This window comes from Alexandromys fortis, unplaced genomic scaffold (genome assembly GCF_014885135.2).
Source record: "Alexandromys fortis isolate MF-2015 unplaced genomic scaffold, M_Fortis_MF-2015_v1.1 scaffold_155, whole genome shotgun sequence".
In the NCBI taxonomy this organism is placed as follows: Eukaryota; Metazoa; Chordata; class Mammalia; order Rodentia; family Cricetidae; genus Alexandromys; species Alexandromys fortis.
The window spans coordinates 972,904-985,784 of record NW_026068052.1 but is presented as its reverse complement, the minus strand read 5'-3'; the positions used below and the strand labels follow the sequence as shown (position 1 = coordinate 985,784).

At 38.0% G+C, this 12,881-nt stretch overlaps 1 protein-coding gene across 6 annotated transcripts in view; it reads right to left on the bottom strand.

Annotated features, from left to right (window-relative positions):
- Positions 1–12,881, bottom strand: part of Tex11 (testis expressed 11) — a 290,243-nt gene that overhangs the window by 18,169 nt on the left and 259,193 nt on the right. For 5 of the 6 annotated variants that reach the window (XM_050119701.1, XM_050119702.1, XM_050119705.1 and 2 more), the window contains 3 exons: positions 3,053–3,202; positions 2,296–2,404; positions 1,171–1,291 (listed from right to left, as the gene is read on the bottom strand). In XM_050119701.1, the coding sequence (XP_049975658.1) occupies positions 1,171–1,291; positions 2,296–2,404; positions 3,053–3,202 (380 nt within the window). The remainder of the gene's footprint in view (positions 1–1,170; positions 1,292–2,295; positions 2,405–3,052; positions 3,203–12,881) is intronic. The other variant, XR_007588266.1, reaches the window with a different exon arrangement.

The window sequence follows — 12,881 nt, the reverse complement described above, 5'->3', positions numbered from 1 at the left end:
TGGAACCATGCAGATTGACAAATAGTCAACATGGAGTTACAGTAAGTCTACTTTATATAGAAAACATAGCTGAAGGGCTGGATGCAGCTCCTGTTTTAGAAGATGATTTTTCCCTCTTTCTAGAGGGTTGCAAAAGAAAAGACATCCAAATTGTTCAGTGCTGAAGCTTTTCCATCTTTAAATTCAGATAGGTCAGAATTTAATTGTTCCAGGAGAATTAGAGGTTCCTTTAGTCACTGATAGTTTGCTCTAGGTTGGCATCCTACTATATCACATCATGAACTGCAGATACTGGCATATAAACTCCTTTGAGGTTCTTCTATGCTATCACATTACCAATATTTCATTCTTATTTTTAGCTTGAAATTTTAAAATGAAAGTAGATTTTCTTTTTTCCCTTTTTCTTTATTTTTCTCTTATACAATATACTCCAACCACAATCTCTCCTCTTTTTGCCTCTACCTTCCCTCTCCTCCAGACCATTGCTTCTCTGTTTCCCTTCAGGAAAGAGCAGGCCTTCCAGGGACATCCACCAAACCCAGCATAACAGCATACAATAAGACCTGCCACAAACACTCATATTAGGGCTGGATGAGGCAACCCAGTAGGAGGAAAGGAGTCCCATGAGCAGGCTAAAAATAAACAAATGGGCAATCCTGCCTCTATAAATCCTCAGATTGAGACTGGGGGTGAGACTTGTCTCCTTCTGTTTTATATTCCTCTCTAGGGCTGGGATTAAAGGTGTGCACCACTACTGCCCGACCTGTATGGCTAACTAGTGTGGCTGCTGGGATTATAGATGTATGCAACCACGGCCTGGCCTGTATGGCTGACTAGTGTGGCTGCTGGGATTATAGATGTATGCAACCACGGCCTGGCCTGTATGGCTGACTAGTGTGGCTGCTTTGTACTGCTCTTTAGGCAAGCTTTATTTATTAAAACACAAATAATATATCACTATAAAAACCTATTCCTTAGAAAACTTATACTAGAAAATTCCTATCATTAACTATTTATATTTCATAAATACTTTGTAGTATGTATCTTCCTTGTAATGTAAATTCACCACAAAACTCTTATCAGAAAGTATCATTCTATATGAATTCTATTATACAAGACACATTGGCTCCTTAAAATCAGCTCAAAGTTTAATATTGCTCTTTGACTTACAGTTTGGCTAATGAGGCTCAGAGCATTTTTTAAATGGTCCCAAATCTCTCTCAGAGAATACAGAACTATACTTGATACTGCATCTGACACCAAGAGTTCAATCAAGTTGCGCATGCATTCACTGAAAAACAAAAAGAGAAGAGTCATCCCATAAGGAATGAAATCAATGGCCCTGGGGCTAAGAAGTCAAATTTGAGGCTCATCTACACCAAGAGCTTCACAGCATTTCTGCTTTCCTCCATTTTCTCTTGCTTCTAACTTGGAAGAGATTTCTGAAGGCATAATAGAGGTCCACCAGTCCTTCCTTTGATCATGCCTGTGATGTCTTTTTAGACAACCTTGCATTTCCTTCATGGAGGAATTGATTAAGTGTGTGTGTGTGTGTGTGTGTGTGTGTGTGTGTGTGTGTGTGTGTACATATGCGCCTGCTCATAAGGAGGTCAGGGGACGATTTTCTAGAGATGGTTCTCTCTTCCCACTATGTGAGTCCTGGAGGTTGAACTCAGATCTTCAGATATGAGAACAGTCACTTTCATCTGCTGCACCATTTTGCTGGCCAAATTATGCCACTGTCATATTCTATGAGCTGATTCAACTCATGGGCATTTAAAGGATCGTGCTATTCTCTAACTGGACAAAGGAACTGGGATTTAAATTGTAAAAAAATGGAAATCTCACCTCTTAGAACAGAAAGACTGTCACAAATTTTTCAAGAGAAAACCCCCCATATCACCTATTATTGTTACTTAAAGACAAGTAGTAGGTAAAAAGAAGAAAACAAAGAAAAGCTGTTGAAGTTGAGTGGTGGCTACTAATTTCTGATCACTTGGGATATTCAGCCAATGACATGAAGGAAGAAAGATACATAGAAATATTTTATTATATAACTAGACAATGAAAATCAAGATACACCCCTTTTTTTTCTCTCCCAGGAACAGCAGATTCCTTGATCTTCCTTAACATTCCCCAGTGTCTAATGTCTAATATAATTCTCACAGGTTAGTTTCGCTATCATCTTCTATGTTGGCCCAGCTGATTATTGTGGATGACTTATGAGGTACTGATTACAATTTTTTTGACTTCCAAAAAAAAACCTGATTTAGGTGTCAAATTACATTTACTAACCTGTATTTCAAAACATCAATTGGCTGTTTATTTTTGTGGATGAATAAAAGTCTTGTCAAGGCCTTCCGTGCAATAGCAGGATAGTGTGCAGGCTTATCCATAGCTAGTACTAGAGGAGGGAAGGGAAACGGCTGTCAGCACCACCACGATCTTATTCATCACAGTCTGCATGCACAGCTACAACCTACACTCTCTAATGGAGCATGATTCTCTCTCTCTCTCTCTCTCTCTCTCTCTCTCTCTCTCTCTCACACACACACACACACACACACTAAATAAAATGTAATACTGCATCAAATATTTAAATATTTCCAAATTGCTCTATAGATTTTAGCAAATTACTAAGGTCGAGTCGTCTTTTGATCATCAAAGTAGCTAGTTATGATTTCTAGCTGCCTAAATAAAACCAACTTTCTAAGGTTTGAGCTTCCCCTATCATGTAGTTACATAAATAAATTCCACATATAGAATATATTTGAGCACCTATTGTGAGCAGTGTTTTCCACTAAGATTTATTAGTAGAATACAAATATGTAACTATTGCTAACGACTCTAGTGAGATTACAATCGTATAGAGTGAAACTATCTAGATAAACACATAAATGATTCCAGTTCAAAACAGTTTAAGAATGCCATCACAGAGGGAGAAACAAAGTATTATTAGAAAAAAATCATTTTCTAGCTCAAGGTCAGAAGAGAGAAAACAGTAGGATCTAAATGGGCGCTAACCTTACACAAGCAGAAATAAAGCACTTACACGCTATTGTTTCAAGTGTTCTGCTTTCTATATCAGGCATTTTCCATACTGAATCCATGAAGCTGTACAGTGACGGATCATTCGTTTTGGTCTTAACTTCAAACTCATACAACAGAAGCATTGTTCCACAGTGATCACCTGAGAAGTCTCCTAAAGAAAAGGCAAAGTGTAACATTTTCTGTTACTGCACGTTAGTACTGCCTCCTGGGCTAACCTAACTGGACAGGTCTTCCCATAAGGAAAAACTGATTTCACTTACAATAGATGCTCAACATTTTAATATCTATAAACACATCACTATCTTTACTACCCTGTAATGCATTTACTAGCATTTCTTATATGTTCTGCAAGTCTGTTGCCATGCTTGTAACTGGACTGAAAATTCTCTGCTGCTGTTGATAAGATTCTTACTTGCCTCCTTTGAGCTTGAACTTATATCCGTGTTCACTGTCATAGCGCAATTAAACAGAAAATACAATGCTGTACGAACTAACTGGTTTTATTTTGAGCAAAAGTTTGCAAATTTGTTTCATTTGTTAGGTCGATAGTTCTCATCACGGAAAGAATCTTATTTCAGATGACATACAGCATATTTTGTGAGACGGTTTCATTTACCTTCTGTTGAATGAATGTTTGAGGTAGCTGGGTGCAGTAGCGTGGCATGGTGGTGCACTAGGTAGGTGCTACACACCTGCAATCTTGGCCTTGGGATGCTGAGGGCAGGATCATTGAGAATTGAAAGCCAGCCTGAACTACAGTGCAAGATCCTGTTTAAAATGTTTTAAGGTATAGAGTAAGTACAATAAACAGAATGAAGTGTCTCTAAACCTCATTAACAACTGGATGAATTTCTGTACCCTAAGTCTACTTTGAACCACTATTTGACTAGAGTTCAGAATGATTTGCTGTGTTGTGTTTTGGTTTGTTTGAGATAGTCTCCTTGTGAAGTTCAGGTTGTTCTAAAACTCTCTGTCTTGCATCAGCTAGGATTACAGTATGTGCCATCATAACCAGCTAGAGAGTTCATCAAGTCAACTTTTTGTTCATGGAATGTTCTCATTTTAGTACAAAAGCTGCAAAATAACAAAGGGCTAATTAGTCATAAATAAAATGCTGGATTAATTATCATGTGTCACTATTCCTAGGGAGATGTGACAAAACATCCACTCATGCCAGACAGGGAATGAAGATACACCAAAGTAAGGATACTACCAAAGACCAACTTGGTGAACCAATGAGTTTTATTGGTATCACTTAAAGAAATATCATTGAGGGGTCACTTACAGGAGCAGAAATGACTCAAAGACAGCTGCATTATCAAAAGCCCGCCCCAGCATGAGTGACAGCTCACACAAGCTGGAAATCTGGAGCACTGCACAAACTGCGAGCATCTCACAGGTTCGAGAGTGCCCTTTCGAGGTACTTCAGTTGTTCTGAGCGTCTTCTAGGCAGCTTGCTCGTCTCTGCTTCTTCCAGGCAGCTCAGCTTAAGAATGTCTCTCAGAAGTTCTTACTGCTTAAATATGCTTCAGGAGGGAAGGACCCAGTGCATATGGCCAGTTTCAGGGACTTCTTAAAGCCAGTAAGTTGTTTACTTCCTGATTTTAAGGAGTTTGTCTACAGCAGGGAACTTTGCCTTCTAGAACATCCCGTTGTTTTAACTCCCTACAACCACCCTGTGTTTTAATGAGTCCCCCTTAGGATATCCTGGTGTTGCGCTGGCCTTTGAATATACATCCTGTCTTAAAATATCCTATTGTTGCACTCCCTTTAATATCCTGGGTTTAATGAACTTCCTTCCAAGATGAAAAGTTTTGATCATGGAGAAAACTGCTACACAAAAGAGCGCTCTTTCTGAAAATGCTTAGGAGCAGAAGTATTTCAGAGTTTTCTAGATTTTGAATACTTGCATATTTATGAAATTTAATATTTGAGAATTAGACAAAAATCTAAAGACAAAATTCATTTGTTCTGTTATACGTCTATGCAGAACATGAAGGTAATTTTGTATATGTCTTTTTTGCCTTTCTCCCTCCTTTATCTCTCCTTTCTTCCTTTTCCTTCTATTTATTTATATGTGTGCAGGCATCTGGAGTTTAGAGGACAACTTGCAGGGGCTGGTTCTCTCCACCTACCATATGCATCCTAGGGATCAAACTCAGGTCATCAGGATTGACAGCAAGCCTTTTACCTATCTTGCCATTTTGCAGGCTTTCCCCTCACTTTTTAGACAGGTTTTGGTATGAAGTTAAGGTTGGCCCTGAATTCATCCTCCTCCGCTCCCCACCTCTTGAGTACTGGAATTATAGGTGTGAACCAATGTACTCAGCTTATATAATATCTTTAGTACTCTTTGGTTTTTATTCTGACTGGTCATACGAGGTCAAATGTAGAATTTTCCCCTTGTGGAATTATATCTATCCTAAAATGTTTGGATTTTGGAGAATTTTGTGATTTGGATTTTCAGATTTCAATCTGCAAAATAAATTGTAATTTATAATCACAGCCATAGATAGAAAACTTCTATAACTGTCATTACTAGTACTGAAGTTAGAACATGATTTGCCTACAGTTTTATGTTACCTCCTAAATAATACTACCATTAAATTTATAGAAACTTTAGTGGGTTCTTTCAGTTTTGCACAGTTTTCCAAATGAGTTTACTCTGGTTGCAAAGAATGTTCATTTCTTCAATAATTTTTCAGCTGTTCTAGTTTTTCAACCTTTCCTGGTGTTTTGTTTTTTTTCTTTTACTCCTTCCTGGTGTCCAATCACCTGGCTTCAATTACTCTTTACAAGACACTACAACACTTTCTAGGAACAGTGGAGTGAAGGCCAGTGTGGACCCTTTGCAGCACATTCTACAACATACTCAGTCCAAGTCTTTTTTTTACCAAACAACTTTGTGGCAGTCCTAGGAAAACTTAGGCCCCAGTTGTGATCCCTAACTTGATCTTAGGAATGTTGGTGAGCCAATGCCAAAGTTAGATGATTTTTCATTGTCTTCTTTGGTTCTTATGTATGGCTCTGAAGCTTTAAATTCTTTTCTAATCATTAAAATTAGTGCTTTATTTTTGAAGCATAATTTTACTTTAAAGAATAGATAATAAAGCACAGGCATTCAAATTTAGGCATCTGACTAAATATTTTAGCCAAAATTAACAAAAGAAAGCTGTTACTTTAAGAATAGTAGCATTATTTTTGCCAATATTAAACTTAATATTTCAAGCAAATGTTTGAAATAAATTATTTTAGATTTATTTTTTTAATTTCATGTTTATAGGTGTTTTGTCTGCATGCATGTCTATGCACTACATCTGGTAGCTGTGGAGGCTAGACAAAGGCATTGGATCCCCTAGAACTGGAGTTACAGATGCTTATGAGCTTCCATGTGGGTGCTGAGAATTAAATCTGGATCCTCTGGAAGAGCAGTCAGTTACCTTAACCTCTGAGCCATCTTTCCAGCCCAAGTGTTAGAATATTAAAACACTGTTTTCATCACTATGAGATGGTAGCTTACCAAAGAACATCTAAAGATTTTTCTTCTGAGATTACTTATATTAACAAAAATGAATATCATTTGCTAAAATTTTAATATATAACAAATGTAACTATTTTATTGTATAAATTAATGTGCCAATGTTTGGACAACCTTCATAATTAGGGAAATAACATTTTACAAATGACAATGTAGAGTATCACTTTGATAAAATCATTGGGAAGAGGTCCATTCATAGTAACAGACACTAGATTTTAGTGTAGCTGCATGAAAACTGAATGGTATTGTTTCTATCCTTTAGCTAGCCTGCTTTTTTCTTGACTTGAGATAATTCAACAGATAAAAATGTTAATTAACCTTGATTTGATCAGTTAATGCTGTGTTGATATATGACTTACACATAAATACCATAGAAATAAAGTCTTTGAAGAAAGAAATCTAAGAAGATATCAGAAAATGGAAAGATCTCCCATGCTCTCTGATAGGTAGGATAACACAGTAAAAATGGCAATCCTACCAAAAGCAATCTACAGATTCAATGCAATTCCTATCAAAATCCCAACACAATTCTTCAATGACCCCGAAAGAACAATACTCAACTTCATATGGAAAAACAAAAAACCAGGATAGCCAAAACAATCCTGTACAATAAAGAAACTTCTGGAGGCATCACCATCCCTGACTTCAAGTTATACTATAGGACTATAGTAATAAAACCAGCTTGGTATTGGCACAAAACCAGACAGGTGAACCAATAGAATCGAATCAAAGATCTAGGTATCAATCTACACACCTATGGACACCTGAGTTTTGACAAAGAAGCTAAAATTATGCAATAGGAAAAAGAAAACATCTTCAACAAATGATGCTGGTATAACTGGATGTGTACATGGAGAAGAATGAAAGTAAATCCATATTCATCCCCATGCACAAAACCTATGTTCAAATGGATCAAAGACTTCAACATGAATCCAGCCACATTGAACCTCATAGTAGAAAAAGTAGGAAGTAGCCTTGAACGCATTGGCACAGGAGACCACTTCCTGAATATAACACTAATAGCATAGATACTGAGAAAAGCAATAATAAATGGGGCCTCCTGAAACTGAAAGGTTTTTGTAAAGCAAAGGACAGGGCCAACAGGATAAAATGGCAGCCTACAGAAAGGGAAACTTCTTTGCCAACCCCACATCAGAGAGAGGGCTGATCTCCAAAATATACAAAGAACTCAAGAAACTAGACATCAAAATGCCAAATAATCCAATTAAAAATTGGGGTATAGATCTAAGCAGAGAACTCTCAACAGAGTAATCTAAAATGGCTGAAAGACACTTAAGAAAATGCTCACCATCCTTAGCTATCAGAGAAATGCAAATAAAAACAACTCTGAGACATCTTACACCTGTCAGAATGGTTAAGACAAAAAACACTAATGATGACTTATGTTGGAGAAGATGTGGATGGAATAAGGGGAACACTCCTCCATTGCTGATGGGTGTCACTTTGGAAATCAGTATGGCAGTTTCTCAAAAAATTGGGAATCAAGCTACCTCAAGACCCAGCAATACTATTCTTGGGCATATATCCAAAGGATGCACAATCATACTATAAGGACATTTGCTCAACTATATTCATAACAGCATTATTCATAATAGCCAGAATATGGAAACAACCTAGATGCCCCTCAACCAAAGAATGGATAAAGAAAATGTGGTACACAATGGAGTATTTTTCAGTGGTAAAAAAATATTACGTCAGGAAATTTGCAGGCAAATGAATGGAACTAGAAAAAAAAACCATCCTGATTGAGGTAACCCAGACTCAGAAAGACAAACATGGTGTGTACTCACTCATAAGTGGACATAAAGCAAAGAATAACCAGCCTACAGTCCACAACCCCAGAGAAGCCAGGTAACAAGGAGACCCTAAGAGTCCTACATCCCCCTATACATGCATCCCCCTAGAAAGGGGAAATAGACAAGATCTACTTAGTAAATTGGGAGTGTAGGGGTAGGAGGGAGGGTGCAAAGGAAGTGGGGAGGGGAAGAGGATAGAGGGGAGGAGAATATGAGGGATTGGGAAAGTCAAGTTAGGGGAAGGACAGAGGAGAGCAAGGAAAGACATATCTTGATAGAAGAAGCCATTATAGAGTTATCAAGAAACCTGGAACTTGGGAAATTCCCAGGAACCCACAAGGATGACTCCAGCTAACACTCTAAAGCAATAGTGGACAGGGTACCTGAACCAGTCTTCCCCTGTATTCAGATTGGTGACTCCCCTAATTGCCATCATAGAACCTTCATCCAGTAACTGATGGAAGCAGATGCTGAGCACTGGGCCAATCTCCTGGAGTCCACTCATAGAGAGGGAGGAGCAATAATATGAGCAAAGGGGTCAAGACCATGATGGGGATACTCACAGAAACAATTGACCCGAGCTAGTGGGAGCTCACTGACTTTGGACTGACAGCTGAGGAACCTGCATAGGACTGAGCTAGGTCCTCTGAATGTGGGTGACAGTTGTGTGGCTTGAACAGTGTGTGGGGCCTCTGGCTGTGGAACTGTATTCATCCCTGGTTCATGAGCTCACTTTTTGGAGTCCATTCCCTATGGAAACCTTGCTCAGACTAGATACAGGGAGGAAGGTTTGGTCCTGCCTCAAGTGATATGACAGACTCTGTTGATTCCCCATAGGAGGCCTCACCCTTTCTGAGGAGTGGTTGGGTAGTGGGGTGGGGAGAACGTGGGGAGAGTAGGAGGAGGGGAGGGAGAGGAAACTGGGATTGGTATGTAAAATTAAAAACATTGTTTTAAAAATTAAATGTGAAAAAAAGAAATAAAGATATAATGAAGTGTTAAAGAATTAAACACTGTTAAGAAGGCAAATGATATTCAGATTTGATATAATCCCATCAGGAGTATTTTCCTCAAGAAACTGACAAGTTGTTTCAAAAATTCATATGGAAAGTTAACTTACACAGAATAAGGAGAATAATCTTGAAAGAATATCTGATTTCAAAGTTTACTACAAAGGAACGAAAGGATGGATATTAGGGTACTGCCATAAGAACAGATGCATACACCAATGAGACCTAATTGATAATCCAGAATACAGACATGCATAGATATCAGACTCATTTTTCACAAGTGAGAAAAGACTATCCAGAGGGAATGACTGGCTTTTGAAACAAAGTAGACAATTACATGATAAAGAATGAAACTGGAATTTTACCTGATAACACATACAAAAAAATTCAAAATGGATCAATCTTTTTTTTCTGGGTGAATTCCAGTCTGAAGGGACTAGATTGGGCACTGGGTTAGTGGGTTCTTTTTCTTTATTTGACAATTTATAGATATTTATTTAGGATATACTAATAAAACGAATTCATGGATATAGTGACAGATGGGAACTGTTTCTGTATCATATTGCTGTAAAACAACAGCTAGTTGATATCAGTAATATTAAACAAGTCATCTTTTGTTCTATATTTTTATCTTTAGTGCCCTGATTGAAGAATGATAGCTAAGAGAGTATTTCTTTGATAGTAACGGCCAAATAGAAAAGCACTAAGGCAAACTGTGTAGCCAATCAGATGCTAGCAGAGAAAATAGAAATAGAAATAGAAAATACATCTGCACAGTTTGCCTCGTTAGTGGGTTCTGAAAAGGTATAGCTATCCTTCCTGTTTCTTCTTTTACATACTAGCTTACCCTTTAACCTTCTGCCACGTTATGCTCTCATAGATACTTTCGCTGATTTTGGACCCCCCGGCCTCCAGAATTATGAGACAAATTATACAGTAGATTGTTGAAATAAGAAGTGGCGGGGCTGCGTCCCCAACACCCCGGCCGCTTGGCTAGCTTATGCCTGATATAACAACACACAAACTGTATTCATTTAAGAACTGCTTGGCCCGGCTAGTTCCAGATTCTTATTGGCCAGCTCTTACATATTGTTCTAACCCATTTCTAATAATGTGTGTAAGCACCCCAAGGTGCGCTTACCGGGAAGATTCTAGCCTATGTCCATCCTGTGTTGGAGTTGCCTGGGAGAGCTGAGCATGGCGTCTCTGCTCCCGAGCTGTCGGCTCTCTCTCCGGAAGCAGAGCAGAGTCTGACCTCACTTCCTCTTCCTCCTGTTTATTCCTCCCACCTATCTTTTAACCTATCAGGGCCAAGGAGTTCCTTTATTGCTTAACCAATGAAATCAACAGATTGATATATGACACTCCCACATCAGTAGATAAGAGCTATTTGAAAAAAAATGCACATCATTGGTCATCAGGAAAAATAGTCACCAGTAAAATCAAAGCCATCATAACCTACTACTGCACACTCACTAGGATGGCTGGAATTAAAAATCAATATTGCTAATAAGGTAAAGAAATTTGAAGCTCTATATATTACTAATTGGGATGTAAAATGTACAAATTCTTTGGAAAGTATTTTGGCAACTTCTCAAATGATTAAGCATAGTTATCATATTACTAGCAATTCCACTTCTAGGTACATACCCAAGAAAAGTAAAAATATGTAACAGACAAAATGTCTATATAAATATTTATAGCAGCATTCCTCATAATTACCATAAGATAGAAACAAGCCAAATGTCTATCATTGATCAATAGATAAGTAAAATAAAATAGTATATTTGAGCCGGGCGGTGGTGGCACACTCCTTTAATCTTAGCACTTATGAGGCAGAGGCAGGCAGATTCTGTGAGGCTGAGGCCAGTCTGGTCTACAAGAACTAGTTCCAGGACAGGAACCAAAGTTAAAGAGAAACCCTGAAGAAAAGAAACAGCCTGTATTAAATAATATAGTCACAAAACATATATACAATATAATTTCATCTACACGAAACATTCAGAATATGCAAATCTATTTGAATAGAACATAAATTAGTCGTTCGTGAAATGCAAGAGTTGAGAAAAGGGTCCAAGTTTCTTCATGAGGTAATGAAATGTTCTCTTAGTATGGTGGCAGATATCTGTATATAATAGAATCTATTGAATTATACATTTTATAGGGAAATTGTATGGCATGAGTTATATCCTATTACATTCATTTTTCCAAAGAAAAATTAAAAGTTAAAATACTAACTAGTTTGTTTGTGTGGTTGCCTGAAAGTGTACGTCACATGTCGGGGCACCTGCACAGACCAGCAAAAGCCATTGGATCCCTTAGTACTGTATTTGCAGGTGGCTGTGAACTGCCAATGTGGGTGCCAGGAACTGAATTGGGATCCTTTGAAAATCAAGAAGTATTCTTGATTGCTAAGCCACCTCTCTGGCCTCCACATTTGTTTTTCCAATTGAATTCGGTATATCCTATTGAGCTTGATTTCTTTTCCTCAGGATAATACCTGTAATTTTCATCTATATTTTTGCATGGACTAGAGACTATTTCCTTTTGTTGTTTTGCAGTATTCCATTATATGAAAATGATTCAATTTTTAAAAATATATCCTTTTGTTGACATAGTTGTTTCAGTTTTTTGCTCTTATGAATAGAAATAATGTGAAGATTCTTGTGCTTATTTTACTGAATAGATACATTTATTCTCCTTGAATATGTGCTTATGGGTGAGACTGCAAGGTCACTGCTAAATGTGTGAGTGTCAGGTTTGAGGAGATGCCACTAAACAGTTTTCCAAGGCGATTTAACCAATTGCATGCCTCCCAGCAGTGCATCCAATGATTCAGTTGCTTCCCATCCTTTTTAACAGTTGGGATTTTCAAAAGTCTTTTAAACTTTATTATCACAGGGGTGGGGCATGCATGCCTTGGTGGTGTATGTGGAGATCAGAGGACAAGTTTGTCAGTCATTTCTCTCTACCTTTCCATAGGTCCTAGAGATTGAATTCAGGTCATCGAACTTGCATGGTTGTACAGAAAATGTTTTTAATGTTTTTACCCATGGAGTCATCTTGGCAGTCCAACAGTTGGTATTTTGATGTTAGGCACTTTAATGTGTTTTCAATGTGTGGCAATGGTGGCACACACCTTGAGTTCCAGCATTTAGGAGGCAGAGGCAGGTGAGTCTGAGGCCATCCTGATCTACAGAGGGAGTTCTAGGACAGCCAGGGCTACACAGAGAAACCCTGTCTTGAAAAAAGAAGCACCCCACAAAAAAGTAGTCTCCCATGGACCATGGATTTGAACCCTTAATCCCTAGTTAGTGGTATTGTTTGAAAGTTTATGAAACCTTTAGGAGATGAAGCCTTGTGGGGAAAGTATGTCATGAGGAACAGGCCTTGAAGATTTATGGTCTTGTCCAACTTCCTGTTATTCTCTGCTTCTCATGTGATGATGAAAATATGATCAGACAG